The sequence below is a fragment of the Kogia breviceps genome, chromosome 14, assembly GCF_026419965.1.
Source record: "Kogia breviceps isolate mKogBre1 chromosome 14, mKogBre1 haplotype 1, whole genome shotgun sequence".
In the NCBI taxonomy this organism is placed as follows: Eukaryota; Metazoa; Chordata; class Mammalia; order Artiodactyla; family Physeteridae; genus Kogia; species Kogia breviceps.
Genome location: NC_081323.1, coordinates 84,763,265 through 84,787,852, shown reverse-complemented (window position 1 = coordinate 84,787,852; position 24,588 = coordinate 84,763,265). Strand labels below are relative to the sequence as shown.

The window sequence follows — 24,588 nt, the reverse complement described above, 5'->3', positions numbered from 1 at the left end:
TAAAGTGCATTATTCCAGAACATTCTAATATCTGCTCACAAATGTATGTTTTTATCATCTCCCACATGATTCACTTTTAATTAAAACCCAAAATTCCTTTACCTAAATTTTGGATTTAATATGTCCTTTTCAAAGAAGGACTCGGGGGTATAGGTAACAAGAAAAGGAAACCATTTCTGCTCAGCTTTTAAAAAATTTCTCTGCACTTATGTAGTTTAGTTTGCTTTTTTTTTAAGTCAAGACTTTTCAGTAGAAGTGTATAGTGGTATTGCTTTAACTACTCTATTCCTCTGACTTTGAAGAGATGTGGGATATTTCTAACCCAGAGTGTTTCCAGTGGGCTGAAGGACTTGATGATCTTGTAGAGTGGCCCCAGCTGATTGCAGTGGCTGGTCCCTTTTGCAGCTGGAGGTCTGGTGAGAGCAGCACGAGAGGTGTAACGTGGTGACTATTTGCCAACAACAAGTGGGAGAAAGTTCTTCCTCTCCATACCTCTTCATCTTCTCTCATCAAGTTCTCAGAAACCATAGGGCTCTGCTGAGTTGCCATGGCCCCGAAAGGCAACGTGATTGCGAGGAAAAACACATAGCACTGGATTGCCACTGGACCAGCCCCAAATGCCCCTCCAACATTTAGTACTTTTGAGCTCTGGATGGAGTCACTCTTTCATAGTAGATCCCAGTTCTCTTTTTAGAAAATGTTTCTCATGCTTAGGTGTAAATGAGAGCCACCTGGGAGGACTTGTAAAAAATGAAGCCTTGGGCCCCACCCGCCAGCAACACTGAAGCTGGAGGATCTGGGATGGGGCCAAAGAATCTGAATTTTAACTCAGAGTGTAAGAAATACTAAGGCTGGAGTGACATCATGAGTATAAAGGGTCACCCCAAACCACTATCCCTTCTCCACCCAGGTGTTTTTGAAAAAACATGTTGGGAAGAAGGGAAATCATCCAAGAAATATGGTCAATCAAATGAAAAAGCAGATTAAGTGCCTCTTCAATCCCTTCTGTCACTGCTTCAACACTACATGCACTTGACACCCACTTAAACCCTCTCAGTTTTAGTTCTCATCCATTTTTATATGTGATCACAAAACCATTTGAAGCTCCTGTGTGAAGTCAGAGGAATAATAGGTAACATGTAGAAAACCTTTCACTGTGTTCTAGCCATTGCAAACGATTGATAGAGGAAACAAAATGCCGGAAGACAGTGTGATTAACTTAGAGTCAACCTCATGCCAGTGGCCCATTCCCATGAACGGGCATCCTGACAGTCAGGAGGTCAGGCCAAACTGGGATGTAGCACATCTGAGGAGTCAGCTTTGTGTGGTACATGTGTCAAAAGTGGGCCTGCCTAGCTGCTGATGGATGTCACCTACACTTGGGACCCATGTCGAAGAATAAATATAAATAGTGAAAAGAAAATATTTTTTAAATGAATTTATACATGTTCCTCTGAATTACTTTATTCTCTCAGTCCTTTTGTTTCAAGTCCTTGATGCTACCAAGGATATCTCCTTGTTATTTAAAATACGATTTCCTTTAAAAAAGTATAAAGTAAGCGTATTTTTGAAAATAGAGCAAAGAAACTTTTCATAATCCTACTTTCACTTGTTGAGCATTCTTAATCGTCTTCCATTTGCAGACACATTGTACATATTTACGATCAGTGTGTCTACAAGTTTCAGCTGTTATTTCATTGCATTTTTCATGCTTTTGATATAGCTTCAAAAATGACAGAGTGGGTGGACTCTCCGTAATTAATTATTTTTTTGTTTCCAGTTAATTAACTTGCCTTCAATTATTTACTAAGCTAACTTATGTTTTGATATGAAATATTTTAAAGCCCTAAGAATTATGAAGTTGGTATAGGAAATACCCATACACACACCACCTAGACCTAACCCATGTTTTAATGTTATTTCTAACGATGATCTCTAGGAATAGGGGTTATGTAACATCTAGTTGAAAATCTGGACTTCTAGTTGTGGCTTCAGCTGCAGAAACTGGCTCATTAAATTTAATCAGCTCTGTTTTCCCTACACAGGTTTTTTGATGGTCGACAGCCTGTGTTGGCTATCACAGATCCAGACATGATCAAAACAGTGCTAGTGAAAGAATGTTATTCTGTCTTCACAAACCGGCGGGTAGGCATGCATTTTAATTTTTAATTAATTAATTATTAAATTTTCATTTTGAAATAATTATAAATTCACAGCATGTTCTCAAAAGAAAAAAATACAGGGAGAGCCCATGTTATGTACCCTCGTCATATTTCTTCTCCCAATGATAATATCTCGAAAAATTATAGTACAGTATCAAAGCAGGAAATCGACATTGATTCTATCCACAGAGCTTATTCAGTTTTAATCAGTTTTTTGTGCACTCATTTTTGTGTGTGTGTTGCTGTATGAAAATTTATCATGTATTTAGGTTTGTGTAAGTACCTCCATCAATATACAGAACAGTTCCATCACCATAAGGCTCCCTCCTACTATTCTTTTATAGTCACGGTGAGTACCTTGTCTTTTCCTCTTATCAGGGTCTTTAGCAGAGCAAAGTTTTTTTAAAAAATTTTGATGAGGCCAGTTTTGTCAATTTTTTCCTTTATGGGTTGTACCTTTGATGTCAAGTCTGAAACCTCTACCTAGTCCTAGATTCCAAAGTTTTTCTCCCTTATTCCTCTAAATAGTATACAGTATTATGTTTTACATTTAAGGCTATGATCCATTTTGTGTTGATTTTTGTATAACATGTGACGCTTAGGTCACAGTTCTTTCGGTTTTTGTTTTTCTGGGGTTTTTTTGCCTGTAAATGTCTTATGTTTTAAGACCACCATTTTCCTCCACCATTTGTGGAAAGACTCCTTCCTTCATTAAATAGCTTTGGCACCATTGCCAAATATCATTAGGGCCTATTTCTGTGGGTCTATTTCTTACTCTCTGTTCAGTTCATTGATCTATGTATCTATCCCTCCCCCAGTGCCACACAATCTTGATGACTGTAGTTGCACAGTAAGTCTTAGCAAGTCGAATATTCCTCCCACTTACTTATTTTCAGAACTGTTTTAGCTATTTTAGGTCCTTTGCCTTTCCCTACAAATTTAGGATAAGCTAATCTATGTTTGCAAAATACTTGCTGAGGTTTGGGTAAGAATTGAATTAACCCTTACATCAACTTGGGGAAAATCTATATTTTTACTAGGTCACATCTTTGAATCTATGAATATAGTATTGTTTCTCAATTTATTCAGGCTTTCTTTGATCCTTTCACAGCAGTTGGTAGTACTCAGCATAGAGATTTCATACATGTTTTGTTTTATTTACACCTAAATTATTTCATTTTCTTTAGAGTGATTCTAAATGGTACTGTGTTTCTAATGTGTTGTCACATATTCATTGTTATTATATAGAAATGGGGTTGAGTTTTGTGTGTTGATCTTATATGCTACAAACTCGCTCAGGTCATTTATTAGTTCTAGAGATTTCCTTATTATTTCCTTGAGAATTTCTACATTGACAATTATGTCAACTGAGAATAGGAACACATTCTTTCTTTTCCAATCAGTATGCCTTTCATTTATTTTTCTTGTCTTGCTGCACTAGCTAGAACTTACTGCACTAGTTCAAACTTCTTATAATGTAGGGAAAGAATGGTGCATTGTTCCTGATCTTAAGGGGAAGCATACAGTCTTTCACCACCTAAAATTTTTTATTTATTTATTTTGGACGAAAGAGTTGTATATACTCAGGGTGTACTCAACATGATACTTTGATATATGTATATGTTGTGAAATGATTACCACAAACTGATTAACACATACATCCCCCCTCATGGTTACTTTTGTGTGTGAGTGGTATGACCGTTTGAGATCTACTCTTTCAGTAAATTTCAAGTGTGCATTACAGTATGATTCACTAGAGTCACCACACTGTAAATTAGGTCTCCATTTATTCACCTGATAACTGAAAATTTGTACCCTTTGACCAATATCTCCTCCCCCTCCCGCTGCCCCATCTCCCACTAGCCTCTGATAAGCACCATTCTTCTCTATGTTACTATCAGTTTGAATTTTTTGTTTTTTTTACATTCCATACATAAGTGAGATCATGTGATATTTATCCTTCTGTGTCTGGCTTAATTCACTGAGCGTGTTGTCCTCAAGGTTCATCCATGTTGTAGAAAATGGCAGGATTTTCTTTTTTAAAGCTGAATAATATTCCATTATATATATAATTATTCACGCACACACACACATTTCTTTATCCATTCATCGTTCGTCTACATTTAAAGTGATTGTAGGTCGGACTTACTGTTGCCATTTTCTGAATCCAGGTGATTCATAGATTCTTTGTTGCTTCTTTTGCTCTTCTTCTTGTCTCCTTTGTCATTTCATGATTTTTTTGTAGTGGTATCTTTGATCCCTTCCTCTTTATCTCCTTATCAACTATAGGTTTTACTTACTGGTTAGTGAAGCTTACAGAAAATATCTTATACATACATATAATAGCCTATTTATTCTCATTCAAAAGCTGAATGTTCTTACTCTCCCTCCCCTACTTATTTTTTGCTTTTGATGTCGTAGTTTACAGTTGATCCTTGAACAGTGTTGGGGTTGGGGCGCTAACCTTCCCTATAGTCAATTTGCATATAACTTAGAGTCTGTCCTCTGTTATGTGGTTCCTTTGTATTTGAGGTTCCTCCTTCCGTCCCTGGTTTCATATCCACAGATTCAACCAATCATGGATCACGTAGTACTGTAGTATTTACTATTGAAAAAAATGCACCTGTAAGTGGGCCTGCATAGTTCAAGCCTGAATTGATTAAGGGTGAATTGTACATCTTTTTATATTGTGTATCTATTAACAAATTATTTTAGCTATACTTTTAAAAAACTCTTTTGTCTTTTAACATTTACCCTAGAGTCATAAGTGATTTGCACACCACCATTACAATATTACTGTATTCTGAATTTGACTGTATATTTACGTTTACTAGTGAGTTTTATTATTTCATATGATTTCATGTTACTAGTTAGTGTTCTGTCTTTTCAGCTTGAAGACCTTCCTTGTAAGGTTGTTCTAGTAGTGACAAATTCTTTCTGCTTTTGTTTGTCTAAAAATGTCTTTATTTCTCCCTCATTTCTGAAGGATCCTTTTCATGGGAAAAGTATCCTTGGTTGGTTATTTTTTCATTAAATGTTTTATATATTTTAACAATGAACTCATTTGGGCCCGGGATATTTTATGGAGAGATTTTAATTAGTACTTCAATTTATTTACTTGATCTTTGCAAAGTGCTGACTTTTTTTTTTTTTGCTATAGTTTTTTTGTTTTGTTTTGTTTTTGGCATATGCCCTTTATCAAGTAGAGGGAGTTTCCCTCTCCTCCTAGTTTATGAGTTTTCATCATGAATGGGTGTTGGAAATACCCATTTTAAAACAAAATTTTATTTTGGAAGAATGTGGAAATTTCCAAGCAGGTTGCTTTGATAGACCAGTCCCAAGTTGAGAAATAAAATTACCTTTTTTTCTTCTTATCCTGGGCAAAAAATGTAGGGGAAAATGTTTTTTGTGTAATTGCATTATTTCTTCACACTGGCAAATAGATTCCTAATCTTTCAAGTGCTAAGCACTGTTTTTAGAAACAATCACCATATCAAGACATCCCTTTTTCCACTTGCTCAGGCTTTAGATATATGTAAAGACAGAACTTGTCTGAGTCAACATACACTTTGCCAAGGCTATCTGGCTATCTGTCACCAATACCCTTGTACTTTGTACAGCCCAGGAGGATGAACTAGGTCTTATGCCTGTCTATCTCTCTGGAAGAACAGTTTTCCTACTATGTGGGTCATTTCATTTAAAAGAAGATTGGCATATAAAGTCTGGAAATGATGTCAGGTGGCTGGATGTCTCCTTGACCCTCACAGGAAGCTATGCATTTGGGATAAATATTTATTGAGCATCTAGCATAGGGCCTGCTTCCAAGTAGACAGTCACTAAATATTTGTTGAATAATCGGTGCACATGTAACACAATTTCCAAAAATGTCGAGACTTTCAAAACTTATGTAGGGTAAAATGTGTTTTTTTCAACTCTAGACGTTTGGTCCAGTGGGAGTTATGAAAAATGCCATCTCGCTGGCTGAGGATGAACAATGGAAGAAAATACGAACATTGCTGTGTCCAACCTTCACCAGTGGAAAGCTCAAGGAGGTAAGAAAAGAGGAGGACTTGCAATTAGAAACTTAAAGAATAAGGTAGAGGGGCTTCCCTGGTGGCGCAGTGGTTGAGAGTCCACCTGCCGGTGCAGGGGACGCGGGTTCGTGCCCCGGTCCGGGAGGATCCCACGTGCCGCGGAGCGGCTGGGCCCGTGAGCCGTGGCCACTGAGCCCGCGCGTCCGGAGCCTGTGCTCCGCAACGGGAGAGGCCACAACAGTGAGAGGCCCACATACTGAAAAAAAAAAAAAAAAAAAAAAAAAAGAATAAGATAGAAAATAAAATCACAGTCCTTTTCCAGGGAGGAGTCTACTAAATTCGAGCTTCCTAAAATAGCCTTTTATCTTCACCTCCTAGAAGAGACATTATGAGATTCCTTATCACACGCTCCATTCATGGGAAAGCCAGGTCCTTCTAGGACTTGAGGCTCCACATTTAACTTCCGGTGGTGTTGTACTTTGTGTCTAGATGTTCCCCATCATTAGCACGTATGGAGATGTGTTGGTGAGGAACCTGAAGAAGGAAGCAGAGAAAGGCAATCCCATCACCGTGAGAGAGTAAGTAGGGGTGAGGCGGCCGGCACCTGAGCTCCACTGAGACCCTCCAGCTGCCTGCCAGGGAGCCAGATGCCCGCCGCTGACTTACGGTAGTGACCAGGCAGAAGTAGCTATGTGGTGGTACAACTCCCAAACGCCCATCCCAGAAAGAAGGTGGCTCACCAGAAGAAGCAGGACAGCCAGGAGAGAAGGAAGAAACGTGACTGCACCAATTTTGAGTGTGGATGGCACGGAATGGTGGCAGGGGAGGGGCCTGGTACGTGCTGGTAGGCAGTGGGTGACGTACAATCACCACAATATGAAACTCGGAACAACTTAGATCTCTGCACAGTCTGGCTGAGGACACCTGCCAGTGCTGAATGTTCAATCTTGCCACCACTCCCCCTTCCGTCAGGACAGAGGGCCTTGGACAGGCTACGGGTAGGATGACCATAGAACTGATCGTCTAAGCTGGGATTTTCTTCACTAGGCAGGAACAGCCAGTAAACTGGGACGGCCCCGGAAAACCTGGGGACATAGGCTCACTTAGCTGTTAAATCCCCTAAGTCGATTTTAGAGTGATTTACTTATTTTTAACGAGAAACATTTTTACTCTTTACCTTTTACAGAAACGAGTCTGCCCTCTGGGCAACCACAGATCGCCGGAGTTGAGGAAGCGTGGGTCTTTCAGGATCCTTAGCAGGGGTGTAAGACAGTGAGGGATGGTGTTCCTGGCAACTCAGAACAGGGTGCTGCTGGTCTCTAGTGTGCTGCAGAGGAATCAGCTCTGAGCACAGGTTCTGTGGTGAGGCAAGATCCAGATCAATGTCCCCCTTTCTTGACTCCCCCAGGATGAGTTAATTTTACACCTTTGGTTCAGCTCAGACACAGTCCTTATACACCGATTATTGCCTGTGGTCACAACACACTGCTGTGCTTTGTCTGATTATGGGTCCCTGTCCCTCTAGGACTGAGCGCCTTGAGTTTGGTGGGGGGGTCTGACTTCCCTTAGTGTCCCCACCCCTCCCGGCACAGAGCCAGCTGCATCACTGGCACCTCAGACACACCTCACGAGTGAGCGATAGTAGCATAGACTCTTCCCTGGTGCAACAGGTGGTTCTGAAAGAGTGTGGCTCTTTACCTGCCTTGTCTGGGCATCCGCTTTTACGTGGATTTCTTGTTGCATGCGTTGGGCAAGGATGGTGAAGAGGTGCTAATTTGAACCGTCCCACGTCTTTCGCTCTCTACGCAGCTTCTTTGGGGCCTACAGCATGGATGTGATTACTAGCACAGCGTTTGGAGTGAAGATTGATTCTCTCGGCAACCCACACGATCCCTTTGTGGAACATACTAAGAAGCTCTTAAGATTTGATTTCCTTGATCCACTCCTTATCTTTTCAGGTACGTGGACTACTATATTGCTTTTTCTTTATTTCCTTCCTTCCTTCCTTCCATCGCTTTCTTCCTTTTATAGATATCTATATTGAGATATAATTTATATACCATGTAATTCACCCATTTAAAATGTACAATTCAATAATATTTAGACCCTAAGTGCCTGTTGACATATGGATGAAGAAAAAACGTGGTATGTATATGTGTGTGCGTGTGGGGGGGTGTGTGTGCGCGTGCAGTGGAGTTCTATTAAGCCATCCAAAGGAAGGAAATCCTGCCATTTGCATAATGTGGATATACCTTGAAGGTATTATGATAAGTGAAATAAGTCAGACAGAGAAAGACAAATACTTAAGTGCTGAATCAAAAAGAAGAAAATCAAACTCATAGAAGAACTATTTCATATTTTTGATTACCAGAATTGGGCTTGGGTGGTGGGGGAATTGAATGAAGGTGGTCAAAAGGTACAAACCTTGAGTTATAACATAAATAAATACTGGTGGTATAATGTGCAATGTGACTACAGTGAAAACTGCTGTATGATGTATTTGGATGTTGCTTGGACATAGAGCTTTGCTTATTGCACCTTCGTGGTATAAGTTTTGAAATCAGGAAGTATGAGTCCTGCAACTTATTTCCTTTTTTTTTTTCCCCCAATATTAGTTTGGCTCTTCTGGGCCCCTTGAAATTCCATATGAATTTTAAATTCAGCTTGTACATTTCTACAAGGAAGCCAGCTAGGATTCTGATAGGGAATGTGTTAAATCTGTAGATTCGCTATCCTGACAACGTTATGTATCCTGATACATGAACATGGGATGTTTTTCATTTACTTAGATCTTTATTCCAACAATGTTGCAGTTTTCACAGTAGAAATTTTGCACTTTTTGTTGACTTATTCCTAAGCATTCTGTTTTTTACATTATTATAAATGGAGTTATTTTCTTCATTTCACTTTTGGATTACTTATTGCAAGGTATAGAAATACAACTGACTTTTGTATATTGGTCTTGTATCCTGAAATCCTGCTGAACTTGTTAGTTAGTTCTAATAAGTTTTTAGTGGAACCTTTATAATTTTCTATATACAGGATTACATTATCTTATGATAGAGATTGTTTACATCTTCATTTCCTATATGGATATGTTTTATTTCTTTTTCTTCCCTAATTCTCCTGGCTAGGACCTCTAGTACAATGTCGAGAAGAAGTGGTGAGAGAAGCTTCCTTGTCTTGCTCTTAAACTTAGAGGAAATCATCCAGTCTTTGATGATTAAGTATGGTGTTATATGTGGGTTTTTCGTAGATGGCCTTCATCAGGTTGAGGAAATTCCCTTCTGTTCCTTTTTGCTGAGTGTTATTATCATAGAGGGTGTTGGATTTTGTCAGTTGCTTTTACTGTATATTTAGATGGTCATATGGTTTTGTTCTTTATGCTATTGAAACTGTGTATTACACAACCTTGCATTCCTTGAATTAAACCCCCCTTTGTTGTGGTGTATACTCTTTTTATATTTTGCTGGATTCGTTTGTTGAGGATTTGTGCATCCATGTTCGTAAGATATGTTGGTCTGTAGTTTCCTTTTCCTATGCTATCTTTGCCTGGTTTTTGTATCAGATTAATACTGGCCATATAGAATGAGTTTGAAAGTATTTCATCCTGTTCTATTTCTTAGAAGAGTTTCTGAAAAATTGTTGCAATCCTTCTTTAAATATTTGGTAGTATTCCCCATTGAAACCTTGTGGACCTGAGCTTTTCTTTGTCAAATTGTTGGGTTTTTTCTTGATTACTAACTCAAACTTTGTACTTCTTATAGGTCTATTCAGATTGTCTATTTTTTTGCATCTGTTTCTGTAGCTTGTGTCCATTTTATCTAAGTTATCTTCTTCATTGGCGTAGAGTTGCTTATGGTGTCCTTTACAGTCCTTCTCATTTGTTTCATGTGAGTGGTAATCTCCCTTCCTGGTTTCCACACTGGAAACTTGTCTTTTGTCTTCTTCTCTTGGTCAATCTAGCGAAAAAGGTCTTTTAAAAGAATCAACTTTTTGTTTCATTGATTTTCCTCTATTGTTTTTTTTATTCTCTGGTTCATTAGTTTCTGCTCTCACCTTTATTATTTTCTTCCTTCTGTTTGCTTTAGTTTTTGTTTGCTCCTCTTTTTCAGAATGTTAAAGTGGAAAATTATTAGGTTATTGATAGGAAATTTTTGTTCTTTTAAAATGTAGGTAAATAAAGCCATAAATATCTCTCTGAGCACTCCTTTTGCAACATTCCATCAGTTTTGGTATGTTGTGACTTCATTTTTATTCACTTCAAAGTAATTCCTGATTGCCCTTTTGACTTCTACAACCCATTGGTTATTTAGGAGTGTATTGTTTAATTTCCACACATTTGTGAGTTTCCCAATTTTCTTTCTATTATTGATTTCAAATTACATTCCATTATGGTTGAAAGACATACACTGTATTAAATCTATCCCATTATATTTTTGAACACCATGATTAATTGAAGTAGCAGACTATGGTCTGTTTTATCCAAAGAAACGGTAGTTCAGTAGATAAAAGTCAATGAAGTCCAAAATGTAATCCTGTTCCTCTGGTCACGCGAAAGATAGAGGGAGGACCACTGATCTCACTACTATAGTGATGACCCCTATATGTGGACTTGCCCTTGCTCAGGCCTTGGCTTGGAAGTCTGAGCAAAGGTCATAGAGGGACTGATCCTGGTTGAGAACCCTGGTGTCTCTGACTCTCTGATTGGTAGTGCAAATTATAATTGCTCCAGGTAAATTTTGCATTTTTACTCTGCTTTCCTTTTATCTCTTCCCTTACAGCACTTTTTCCATTCCTTCGTCCAGTCTTTGAAATATTAAATCTCTCTGTGTTTCCAAAACATGCTGTGAACTTTATCACAAAATCTGTAAAAAGGATGAAAGAAAGTCGCCTCAAAGATAAAGAAACGGTAAAATCTGGTGGTGGTGACATGAGGTGTTCACCTTTTGGTATTTTATTGAGCTGTATACACATGACTTATGCACATCTCAGCATTTTTTAAGGTAGGTAGAGAACTACAGATTTTAGAGCAGAAGAGTTCTAAACTTTGGGGGTAAATAAATATATAATTTACCTTTGGGGGTAAGTTCTTTGGGGAAGAAGATAAGAAAATGAGTCAGAGAGAAATGTTTAAGTTTAAAATAGGTGTGCCAATTAGTCTATCACTGCATAAATATTGTTAAGACTTTACCATTTCCCTTCAATAAATTGTCAAAGGATAAAAATTACTGTTTTTAAATTATTTTACTCATATTTCACCAAATATTAGATTGGCAAAGAATCAGTTCAAATCCGAGCCTCCTATTTTGCAGATTTTCCAATAGAATGCCCCATCAGGCCCCTGGTGGAGTGTAGTCTGCGTTAAACTTGAGCCCTCTCATAGGCTGGAGTGGGCAGGGGTCTTCTGTTGGCAATGAGGCTGCAAAAGCAGGTTAAGCCAGCTTTGCCTCATGAGGCCCGGAGGCCAGCACAAGGAGGTCTGCAGGTCAGGGGGACAGGGCTGGGTATCCCAGGGAAGCACTGAAAATTGTGTAGCATTCTGGAAGGATGGGGCTCTTGAGGCTGCTTCTACAAAAGCTGCCAGTGAACCCTGCAAATGTCTGGGTATTAATTTATGTGGCCATTCCTTAAGAATTAAAGCTGGAGGGAAAAAAAGATTGAGGTTTTTTCTTCTTGCTCTCCTGAGCACACATGTATGACAGGAGAGAGAGCAGGTAACTCTTTGGTTAAGAAGCTGTTTCAAAAGCCAGAGAAACCAAAGATCAGAGAGAGTGAGGACCAAAAAGCAGTTGGGCGTGATGGCTGGGTTTCGCTCCGGGAAACATCATGCTCTCTAAGATTTGTAGGTGGACGTTTTGGTCACTGAGGCCTCAGCCAGTACTGGTCAGCTTCCTGCTCTTTAAGGGGCCATATTCTCAGGAAAGATGTGAGATATGCACTCCTGATTTATTTCTGACTTCACCGGTGACTTTCAGTCACTGAAATGTCTCTTTCTGCTTCTAGCACCGAGTGGATCTTCTTCAGCTGATGATTGACTCTCAGAATTCCAAAGATGTGGACACCCGTAAAGGTAATCAGGGAGAGCTTACGAGGGGCCGCTGCGGGGAGGCGCAGGGCTAGGGGCTGGTTCTGAAAACGTGCAGGAAGTTTTCCAGGCAGCTGCGGATTTCTGCCAAGCTGAAGGAAGGCACACGGTCAGATAGAGATGATAGCCAGAGGTACTTTCTAGAAGTACACAGGCACAACCTTGTTCAGAGCTCGAAGGGCAAGTGTAACAAGGATGTCATGCCCATCGGTCAATCATGGTCTGTGGATCACCTACAGCCGAACCTCCGGGGAGCTTGTTTCCAATGTCAATTCTCAGGCTCCTCCGGACCCGGTGAGTCAGAGCCTCTGCCTGGAAATTTGCATCAAGGCTTCATCCCATCAGGAGGCACATTGCCCCAGCGTTGATGGCCTTAACTTGGAACGCCTGGCTAAAGTTGTGTTCACTAGCTTAGTCTACTGTAAAGCTCAATTTTTTCCTTTGTCATTAACAAGCACCTTATGGGGGAAGCCTTTGAGACTGGAAATATACTGTTTCTCTTCAGGTTGTCACCCACTAGTTTTACCATCCATGGAGAGTTTTTGACTGAAAACTTCATTACTGTGATGTTTGCAAAATGCATTTGTAATTTCATCATTCTTCTGTATTTATCAGTTGATGTTCTATTTTAAGGGAGAGCTTTCCATTCTCCCCCATCATTTATTTATTTATCTATATCAGTACATTCTCATGCATAATTTACTCTCATATCATTTTTTAACATCTTTATTGGAGTATAATTGCTTTACAATGGTGTGTTAGTATCTGCTTTATAACAAAGTGAATGAGTTATACATATACATAATGTTCCCATATCTCTTTCCTCTTGCATCTCCCTCCCTCCCACCCTCTCTATCCCACCTCTCTAGGTGGTCACAAAGCACCGGGCTGATCTCCCTGTGCTATGCGACTGCTTCCCACTAGCTATCTATTTTACATTTGATAGTGTGTATAAGTCCATGCCACTCTCTCACTTCGTCCCAGCTCACCCTTCCCACTCCCCGTGTCCTCAGGTCCATTGTCTACATCTGCATCTTTATTCCTGTCCTGCCCCTAGGTTCTTCAGAACCATTTTTTTTTAGATTCCATATATATGTGTTAGCATACGGTATTTGTTTTTCTCTTTCTGACTTACTTCACTCTGTATGACAGACTCTAGGTCCATCCACCTCACTACAGATAACTCAATTTTGTTTCTTTTTATGGCTGAGTAGTATTCCATTGTATATATGTGCCACATCTTCTTTATCTATTCATCTGTTGATGGACAGTTAAGTTGCTTCCATGTCCTGGCTATTGTAAATAGAGCTGCAATGAGCATTTTGGTACATGACTCTTCTTGAATTCTGATTTTCTCAGGGTATATGCCCAACTGGGTCGTATGGTAGTTCTATTTTTAGTTTTTTAAGGAACCTCCATACTGTTCTCCATAGTGGCTGTATCAATTTACATTCCCACCAACAGTGCAAGAGGGTTCCCTTTTCTCCACACCCTCTCCAGCATTTATTGTTTCTAGATTTTTTGATGATGGCCATTCTAACCCGTGTGAGATGATATCTCATTGTAGTTTTGATTTGCATTTCTCTAATGATTAATGCTGTTGAGCATTCTTTCATGTTCTGTATATCTTCTTTGGAGAAATGTCTATTTAGGCCTTCTGCCCATTTTTGGATTGGGTTGTTTGTTTTTTGACATTGAGCTGCATGAGCTGCTTGTAAATTTTGGAGGTTTTTGAAAATATTTTCTCCCATTCTGAGGGTTGTCTTTTTGTCTTGTTTATGGTTTCCTTTGCTGTGCAAAAGCTTTTAAGTGTTATTAGCTTCCATTTGTTTATTTTTTTTTTTAATTTCCATTTCTCTAGGAGGTGGTTCAAAAAGGATCTTGCTGTGATTGATGTCATAAAGTGTTCTGCCTATGTTTTCCTCTAAGAGTTTGATAGTGTCTGGCCTTACATTTAGGTCTTTAATCCATTTTGAGTTTATTTTTGTGTATGGTGTTAGGGAGTGTTCTAATTTCATACTTTTACATGTACCTGTCCAGTTTTCCCAGCACCACTTATTGAAGAGGCTGTCTTTTCTCCATTGTGTATTCTTGCCTCCTTTACCAAAGATAAGGTGACCATATGTGTGTGGGTTTATCTCTGGGCTTTCTATCCTGTTCCATTGATCTATGTTTCTGTTTTTGTGCCAGTACCATACTGTCTTGATTAATGTAGCTTTGTAGTATAGTCTGAAGTCAGGGAGCCTGATTCCTCCAGCTCCATTTCTCGTTCTCAAGATTGCTTTGGCTATTTGGGGTCTTTTGTGTCTCCATACAAATTGTGAAATTTTTTGTTCTAGTTCTGTGAAAAATGCCAGTGGTAGTTTGATAGGGATTGCATTAAATCTGTAGATTGCTTTGGGTAGTATAGTCACTTTCACAACATCGATTCTTCCAATCCAAGAACATGATATATCTCTCCATCTATTTGTATCATGTTTAATTTCTTTCATCAGTGTCTTATAATTTTCTGCATACAGGTCTTTTGTCTCCTTAGGTAGGTTTATTCCTAGATATTTTATTCTTTTTGTTGCAGTGGTAAATGGGAGTGTTTTCTTAATTTCACTTTCATATTTTTCATCATTAGTGTATTCTCATATCATTTTTAACTTTGATTCTAAAATTCTCTCAGGTTTGTCCACTAGACCCCTTTTACATCGGCTCCTGTATCCTTTTTTATTTCTTTTTTTATTCTTAAATAAAAAATAAAATTTTTTTCGATAGACGATTTTTTGAGCAGTTTGTTTCACAGCAAAATTGAGGGGAAAGTACAGAGATTTCTAACATACATCCTCCCCCCACCTACACACAGCCTCTTCCACTATCAAAAGATCACATCAAAGTACAATTGTTACAGTCAATGAACCTACATTGACATATCATTACCACCAAAAGTCCATAGTTTACATTAGGGTTCATTCTTGGTGTTGTCCTTTCTATGGGTTTTGACAAATGTACAATGACATGTATCCACCATTATAGTATGTAGAGTATCATTTTCTGAGAACTTTCTTGCTTTCTTTTTTTTTATTGGAGTATAGTTGCTTTACAATATTGTGTCAGTTTCTGCTGTACAATGAAGTGAATCAGCTATATGTATACATATATCTGTTCCCTCTTGGACCTCCCTCCCATCCCCTGCCATCCCACCCAACTAGGTCATCACAGAGCACCGAGCTGAGCTCCCTCTGCTATACCACAGGATCCCACTAGCTATCTATTTTACATATGGTAATGTATTTATGTCAAACCTAATCTCCCAATTTGTCCCACCCTCCCCTTTCCCCCTGTGTCCACATGTCCGTTCTCTACATCTGTGTCTCTATTCTGATGCAAGACGTTTCAGGTATCTATTCTGTTTCCCTTGACTAGCCCTGAAAGGAGCTCTGGTTTCCTTTAGTGAGAAATGGTATTTAGAAATCAAAACCTGGCATCTAGGAGTGTTCATTTCTACTATGGTTTCTTTGCTTCTACATCCTTTTGGTGGACAAAGATAAGACCATCAAACATATCATCAAATATATTTACACAAGACTGATCAACATAAGTATTTCTTTTTTATGTTTGTTTGGTTTTTAAAATTTATTTATTTTATTTATTTATTTTTGGCCACGTTGGGTCTTTGTTGCTGCACCCGGGCTTTCTCTAGTTGTAGCGAGCGGGGGCTACTCTTCATTGTGGTACACGGGCTTCTCATTGCGGTGGCTTCTCTTGTTGCGGAGCATGGGGTCTAGGTGCACAGGCTTCAGTAGTTGTGGCAGGGGCTCAGTAGTTGCGGCACGCGGGCTCCAGAGTGCAGGCTCAGTAGTTGTGGCGCATGGACTTAGTTGCTCTGCAGCATGTGGGATCTTCCCAGACCAGGGCTTGAACCCATGTCCCCTGAATTGACAGGTGGACTCTTAACCATTGTGCCACCAGGGAAGCCCCAAGTATTTCTATATCTACTCATAACCAGTGATGTAAATAGAACGTCTCTTTAAAACAAGAATGCCCTGGTTTGTAGTTTATTTCCATGATATGAATACTCCCACTTGGTTAATTTCAAGGTACCGATGGTTTGCCAACCATCTCACAATATTCTTGGATTTTTACAGATTGGTTCTTGAGAGAGGGATGAGATGACTCTAGCACACCACTATAAATATATGCACAACTATGTCCCTGTCTATCTATCTGTCTATCTATCTATCTATCTATCTATCTGACATCTATCTAACTACGTGGTCCGATGCAAATTTCCGTAGGAAATATTCTATATCTGCACTCTTCAATACAGTAATCACTAGACATGTGGCTATTGAACATATGGGTAATGCCACTGAAGAACTAAATGTTAAACTGTACTTAATTTTAATCAATTAAACTTTCAATTAAATAGCCACATATTAGACAGGACAGCTCTAAACTTTTAGTATCCTAGGGTTTAGGCTAAGTGGGGGAAAGAATTTGATAGTTGAATTTACCCACAACAGCTTCACAGAAATCATCATGGGGAAATCAGAACTCTGTAGATCTTTCTTCCACTCATTTTGGATTGTTTTAGCTGTGAATGACATGACTGGGCAGGTACCATGTTGACCTGAGTGCTCTAAGTATCTGGTATAGTCCCATCAAATCGATTGGCGCCCGACCATGCCAATTTATGTGAATACAAGAACCTGTTTGTTTTTATTTTTTGCGGTACGCGGGTCTCACACTGTTGTGGCCTCTCCCGTTTTGGGGCACAGGCTCCGGACGCGCAGGCTCAGCGGCCACAGCTCACGGGCCCAGCCGCTCCGCGGCACGTGGGATCCTCCCGGACCGGGGCACGAACCCTTGTCACCCGCATCCGCAGGCGGACTCTCAACCACTGCGCCACCAGGGAAGCCCCCCATGCCAATTTATAACCACGAGGGCTGTTTGCTGAGCACAAAGGAGAGCGAAGAGAGGGGGCGGGTACTGAGGAAGATGACATTCAGGCCATGATTGAATAAGCGTTGCTAATTCCACTCCCTGCATCCTATTTTTCTATATTGTGTGCTGGCCAATGCCCTTCTAAGGACACATTCTTTCTTCTGCTATTTTAATGCCATTGATTGGACTAGGATCAATCAGCACTCTTCTAGCTTTGTTTTATTTTTCCTGTAGTTTCTGTATATCTGTGATCATCCATTTGAAGACTTGTGCCCCAAGTCTTCTATTAATTTTCCCTACAGTATAGCCTTCGTATTGCAAACTTTCTCAAAAATATTCATGTTATACTTTAGCTAGACTAATATAATTTTTTTAAAGGAAAAACATGGCTACTCCATACTGTTTCTAGCTAAAGTGCATTTAGGATTCTGCAAGGGACATACTGATAATGCTCTGTGTGTTAGACAGAAACGCTATCACTTGAAATTACTCAGCTGTGTTGGTGGAAAGTGTGGCATAGCCAGGAGCCGAGGGCCAAGTATAGTACAGACCTTGAGGAGAAACGGGATTAAGAAAAGTTTGGCCTGTTTCTGGCTCTGTAAAACAGACATGAGAGTGCAAACCACTCCCAGTTTTGCTCTGAATGCCTTTTACATTTTTTTCCCTAGGGATTTGGGAGTCTCATTTGGATTTCTCATCCTGTAACCTGTGACGTTTTACATTGACATGCTTTCCCTACAATGTCTCTCCTCCCCTTTTAGCTCTGTCTGACCCAGAAATGGTGGCCCAAGGTATTATCTTTATGTTTGGTGGCTATGAGCCCACTACTGAGGCTCTTTCCTTCCTTTTCTATAAATTGGCCACTCACCCCGACGTCCAGCAGAAGCTGCAGGAGGAGATTGATGCAGTTCTCCCCAGTAAGGTGAGTGATGATACCCGGAGAGGGAGGGGGAAAGTGAAGCCTTAGCACGAATGTCTCCTTGCCACTTCTCAGGAGATTTTTGCAAAAAGCCTAAGTATCAAAATTTTCACTTGTGCTATTTAGGAAGGATCTCAAGAGTCAAACACAAAGGGGGAAAACATGGGTAATGTGTACTACTCACAGAAATATAAGTAGTTTGACACAAGTGCTGGTCCTGGCATATCAGTTATCACAATAATGCCCCATAAAAATCACAAAACCTCAGTGGCATCTAACAGTAAGCATCGATTGCTCTAGTGTCCGCATAGCTATCTGCTGATATTGGCTGGACTTGCTTGCTTCTGGGTGTTGGCTGATCTAGGCTGGCTAGGCTGACTCAACTCCACACTTGCTTCCCCTGCCTCTCAGTCTCCACGTGTCTGCTTCTCAGGCCAATGGTAGATGGCACGAGCAGGAAGCCCAATCATGTGGGTGATTTTCAAAACTCTCCTAGCATCACACTGAGCCAAACTTCCACTGGTGTAAAGCAAACCAGCTGCCCAACCCCAGAGTCAGAATGGGGGGCGCCACTGGGTTAGATGCCAAAGGGCATGGACCCAGGAAGGGCTGGAGAACTGGGACCATTCGTTCAGTCAACTGCCCTGGGTAGCTTGCTGACTAGGAGGAGCCTTGTAACAACAAAGGGCTTAAAGCAGGAAACGGAGGACGTGAGTTTGAGTCCTGGCTGTGGTTTTAGACGAGTTTTATCACCTTTCAGAGTCCTGGGTCCTTCAAATACAAGGTAAGGATAGATCCTAGTGCCTACCTAAGTTGGAGATGATCTGTCTTCTCTGGTAAACCACATATTGAAATTGTTTTCACTGTAATAAGATGGTCACCAGGCAAGAGAGAATTGCTAAAGCATTGTCTTCTTCCTCTTTTATACGAATACAACGACAAGAACAGTATTGGCCAACATTTGCTTCTTACGATATACGTCTATCTAAGTACTTTCTAGTTATAAATGAATCTAACCTTCATGAAGTTCTGTGTAAGTCAGGAGAGCTGGGTTATGCCTCAGTAACAGGTTAGCCCTCAAATCTCAGTGGCTTTACAGAGCAGAGGTGTACTTCTAACCCACGTCTACATGGCCAGCATGGCTTGTTAGCGGAGGCTGAGAGCGGGCAGCTCCGCTCCGCGGCGTTACTCGGGGATACAGGCCGAGAGGCTCCACTTCCCGTAGCTGCCTTACCTGCAGCATGAGGGCTTCCCGTCGTCTGGGGAATAAGGGACTCGAGCGTTGCTCACTGGCTTTTCAAATGATCTGTCCCCGAACTGACGTAACGGCCTCAGGTCACAGCCCATTGGCAGAGCTGGTTTCCTGTAACTTCAGGTGGGCTGGGAAATACAGGGAGTACAGGGGTACTGGGTGAGCAGGGAGTGTCTCTGCCACACAAGCCTGTGAAGTGTCAACTCTAAGTGTCTCCGTGTAACATTGCAGAAACCTGAGCGACAGAGATGAAATACTTTCACATACTAGTCGTGTACCTAGTGGTGAAAACGCCAGCCTGTGTGCCGGGGTGTCTGTCTCCTGAGCCAACTCTTACCCTCCGCACTGTTGCCCCTTCAATATAACCCCTCGTGACAGCCACGTGTCACCCCCACTGGCCTCAGATCTCTGCCAAAAGTGGAACTCTTTGTGGTGTGAGGAGAGCTGGCCTCTGGGGCTGGAGTGGCTAGTTTCGACCTTCGGACCTTACAGTCACCCCGAAGGGACAATAGGAGACGGTTTCAGCAGCAGAGGCTGTGGCTGAGGGTACGGTTCTCACCCTCTTGTCACTTTCCCTGGATCTGAGATTGTGTTCCTGGTAGCACCCAATCTTGCTCTTTGTTTCTGTATTTGGTTTAGAAAGGAACTCGTTTCTCCCCACATGATTTATAGAGTTTTAATGTCATAAAGTATTTTCAGATTTTATAGGTATAGGCAAAAGAATTAGTAAACGAGATTTCTCAAGTAAAAATTTTATGTTGAATAGAGGATTTGCTCTTTTATACATCTCTTCCCTTGGTGCAGGTGTGTGGCCTCTCTTTCGAAAGGAAACAGTGACTTTGGCACATTTCACTTGAGACTCGGGGTCATAGTCTCTTGGTCACGTTTGTTCTCGTGAGAAAGAAAATACACTAGGTAATAACGTGCGGGATCTCAGGCCCTGCTTCGGGCCGTGTCCTAACATCTCCCATAGTCATAACCCCTCCACACACCTCTGCGGGCCACTGAGCGGGTCACAGCACATGACAGATACTAAAACGTCTATAAATGCTGAGGTCCTCTGCCAGCTGAAATTATTCCCTGGAGCTCCTGCCATTTCAATAGGACTGTGTAGACTGAGTTGACGTTTGATTCCCAGTCTCAACTTATCAGAATCGATTTCTTTCTTCCAGGCGCCTCCCACCTACGAGTCCCTGGAACGGCTGGAGTATCTAGACATGGTGATGAATGAATCTCTCAGGTTATTCCCGCTCACCGCTAGACTCGAGAGGGTCTGCAAGAAGGACGTGGAAATCCACGGGGTGTTCATTCCCAAAGGGACAGTGGTGATGGTGCCAATCTTCATTATTCACAGAGATCCGGAACACTGGCCAGAGCCTGAGGAGTTCCGTCCCGAAAGGTAGGAGAACCCGGGGGAGGGAACCCCCTCTGATCCAGAGTGGTTCCAGCGTATGAGACGCCTCTCGCTGTAGGAGACAAATGAGTGACTGTACAGTCATTTATTTGTGCATCTTTTTATTGTTTGACGTTTCTTTCTTAATATAAGAGTGATCATTGTTCGAATCCAATTTTACAGACTGTGGACTAGAAAAGAGAATTGTAGCTGTCTACATTCCTAATACCTTAGGATAAACCTCATTGATAATGTGATGTGTGTCCGCATGGACATTTGTCTATGCATATATAGATTTTTTTAAACTAGAATGGTAGTATATTTAATTTGGTTTTGAACTGCTTACTTGAGTTAACAGTTGACTGTAAACAACATTCTATGTGAATTCGTGTGTGTATCTATCTATCTATCTATATAATATATATGAGTGATTATATGCATATGCCATAATTTACCTAACCACTATCTTATTTTAGGTGTAGAGGCTTTTTATTTCCTTTAAGTTTTTCTGTCTGTTCTCCTTAGCTCTTTGAATTCATCAGTAATGTTCCCACGTTTCCATTTCTTGAAACACTGGCTACATTTCCTCTAGCATTACTGTGAGTTTGCAGGCTGGGGAACCAGGGGTCTCATCCCTGGTGGTTCAGGCAGCCTCACTGAGGACGGAGGTGCACACAGGTGCCCTGGTTCTGTCTGGGGCTGCACACCTGGGTCAGCTCCCTCCTACCTCAGTACTTGGTGACCTTCCACAGAGAGGTCCTCTGCTCTCTACATGTCTGACACTTCCTCCTTGGAGAGGTCGAGCATCCCCTTTTGGGAATTCAGCATCAAGGTCTGGCTTCGGTACAGATTGGACTCTGGAAAGAGTTGATGCTTTCCCACTTACTCTACAGTGAGCAAAATTGGGGGTGAATATTTTAGGGCCCTAGCCGGGATCTCGACTTTTATGAGCCCCCGACTATCAGCTCCCCGATGGCAAGGACTTTGTCTTGTTCGCCCTAGTGTCCTGAGTGCGTAACATCTACACGCAGCGCTTCTTGCAACAGGAAGTCAAGGTGGACCAAGTCCTCTGTTTTTCTGGTCCAGGGAACCTCGTGTCTCCCTGAAGCTCAGTAGCTCCCTCTCCTGCAGCTTCACGAACCTAAAACCAGAGACCACTCACTTATTTCTTTTTTGCTGTTGCTGTTGTTCATTTGGGTTCACGTCATTTATTTATTTTTTACTGGAGTCTAGCTGCTTTGCAATGCTGTGTTAGTTTCTGCTGTGCAGCAAAGTGAATCCGCTGTATGTATACTTATACCCCCTCCCTCTTGGACCTCCCCCTCATCTCCCCCCACCCCGCCCCTCTAGGTCACCACAGAGCACGAGCTGGGCTCCCTGTGCAGTACCGCAGGTTGCCGCTAGCCGTCTACTTCACACACGGCAGTGTATTTATGTCAACCCTAATCTCCCAGTTCGTTGTTGATTCATTCAGTCGTCAAGCAGAGAGTTAGGGCTCCCCTGCATGTCAGGGACTCGGCCAGGCGGTGAGAAATCCAAAGGTTTACAAAAAAGCCGATCATGGAGGATTTTTGACACATACACAAGTGTATTCTATAGGCACTAGTCTGTGAAAGACTTTTTTTTTTTTTGCGGTACGCGGGCCTCTCACTGTTGTGGCCTCTCCCCGTTGCGGAGCGCAGGCTCCAGACGCGCAGGCTCAGCGGCCATGGCTCACGGGCCCAGCCGCCCCGCGGCACGTGGGATCTTCCCGGACCAGGGCACGAACCCGCGTCCCCTGCATCGGCAGGCGGACTCTCAACCACTGCGCCACCAGGGAAGCCCCTGTGAAATACTTTTAACGTATCTATATGTGCCCATTCCCTGCCCGACAACCACCCCGTGTCTCTGCTCCACCCACATGCTACTGCTACCCTCCTCCATCTTCCCGTATTATTTGAAGTCACAGTGTCTGTAAATATTCCAAAATGTTTTGCAAAGTAGGCAGTCTTTAAAATATACATAATCGCAATGCTATTATCACTTTCCACAATTCCATATTTTTCCTTAATATATTCAAATACTGAGGAGTCAAATTTGAATGGAACAGAGGTCTAACCATCAAGGAATTTATAGGCTAGTGGAACAGATAGACAAGGACATCAGTGGTTCTTCTACAGTAGCGTCATATAGTTATGTAAATGTGACCTAAGCATTCTGTGCTGTAGGGGAGAGAGACAGACAGACAGACACAAAGGGACGGGAAGGAAGGGGATGCAAGGAGGAAATGACAATTTTAATCCTGGGAGTTGATTCTCCTGCTTAATTCCCCCATGAGCACCTGACCGACATAAGAGTGCATGGAGGCAGGAACCACGTTTCCTTCAATCAGTTCAGAGCATGAACATCTCACTGCCTGAATGTAAATTTAGTGTTTAGAGATAACAATTTTTTAAAATTCATTTATTTATTTTTGGCCGTGTTGGGTGTTCGTTGCTGCACACGGGCTTTCTCTAGTTGCGAGCGGGGGCTACTCTTCGTTGCGGTGCACGGGCTTCTCATTGCAATGGCTTCTCTCATTGTGGAGCACGGGCTCTAGGCGTGCGGGCTTCAGTAGTTGCGGCACGTGGGCTCAGTAGTTGTGGCTCGCGGGCTCTAGAGCACAGACTCAGTAGTTGTGGCGCACGGGCTTAGTTGCTCCGCGGCATGTGGGATCTTCCCGGACCAGGGATCGAACCCGTGTCCGCTGTATTGGCAGGCAGATTCTCAACCACTGCGCCACCGGGGAGGCCCGAGAGAGAAATTTTTTTTTAAACAGCATTCATCTCATCTCCTCAACAGGACTGAAAGCTCCTATAGGATCCGGGAAGTGGGAAGGATCTGGAGCTTACCCTTCTCATAGCAAAATCACCACAGCAGGAGTCAATGATTAGCTCACACAGGCATCCCTAATGCTACTAGCTGAGTGTTTAAGTTAAGCCTCAGACTTTGAGCTCTTGTGGTTTTTCTGTTTCATTAATCTGTTTCATCTACTGTTGTGGAACCAGGTTCAGTAAGAAGAACAAGGAGAGCATAAATCCTTACACACACATGCCTTTTGGAACTGGACCCCGAAACTGCATTGGTATGAGACTTGGTATCATGAATGTGAAACTTGCTGCTGTCAAAGTCCTGCAGAACTTCTCCTTCAGACCTTGCAAAGAAACACAGGTCAGTTACCTAGCTGCATTAATTGTGTTTACTGTGAGTTTTTGAAACTGATATAGATAGACAGACAGATAGATAGATAAACAGATATCACACACACACACACACACACACACATATGAATGTGTTCTATTCAAGGAATAATTTGTCATATTGGACATGAATGTATTTGGAGCCACCTGTGACCTCTAAGGGTCCTTCAGCTCTGGATGGCTAAGCCTGTGGCTTTGTAATGACCCAACTATAAAGGTCATCTAGAGTCAATGCAGTTAGCATGACATGATTATCTGCAGTCTTTTGAACCTCAGCAACGTTTTAAATTTCATTTCAAGTCCACCGGAAGGAAGGGGAAGTGTGTGCACAGCCATGAGAGCACACGCTGAAGAGTCATGGCTTTTCAGTGATGCTCTTCTCCACCAGAACTTACAGAAGCCCTCCTGACAGTGGTCCTCAGCCTCTGCTTGTATAATGAAATTATTGTGGTGCTTTAAAAAAATCCTGATGCCCAGGTCATCTCATTTATTCTAAAATCATTCGCCCGGAGTGCGGCCTTCAAAGCGGCCCCACTGATTCTCCTGTGCAGCCGCGGTGAGATCCCCTGATTGGAAGCATTTCCGCCAGG

The 24,588-nt window shown here is 41.7% G+C and overlaps 1 protein-coding gene across 3 annotated transcripts in view; it reads left to right on the top strand.

Moving 5' to 3' along the window:
- LOC136791942 (cytochrome P450 3A29-like) overlaps positions 1-24,588 on the top strand; it is a 62,208-nt gene that overhangs the window by 18,253 nt on the left and 19,367 nt on the right. For all 3 annotated transcript variants that reach the window (XR_010836325.1, XM_067012148.1, XM_067012147.1), the window contains exons 4-12: positions 2,046-2,145; positions 6,101-6,214; positions 6,686-6,774; positions 8,006-8,154; positions 10,981-11,108; positions 12,203-12,269; positions 17,978-18,138; positions 20,560-20,786; positions 23,807-23,969. Coding sequence is in view for 2 of the 3 variants with exons in the window: in XM_067012148.1 (XP_066868249.1) it covers positions 2,046-2,145; positions 6,101-6,214; positions 6,686-6,774; positions 8,006-8,154; positions 10,981-11,108; positions 12,203-12,269; positions 17,978-18,138; positions 20,560-20,786; positions 23,807-23,969 (1,198 nt within the window). In the remaining variant the exon portion in view is untranslated. The remainder of the gene's footprint in view (positions 1-2,045; positions 2,146-6,100; positions 6,215-6,685; positions 6,775-8,005; positions 8,155-10,980; positions 11,109-12,202; positions 12,270-17,977; positions 18,139-20,559; positions 20,787-23,806; positions 23,970-24,588) is intronic.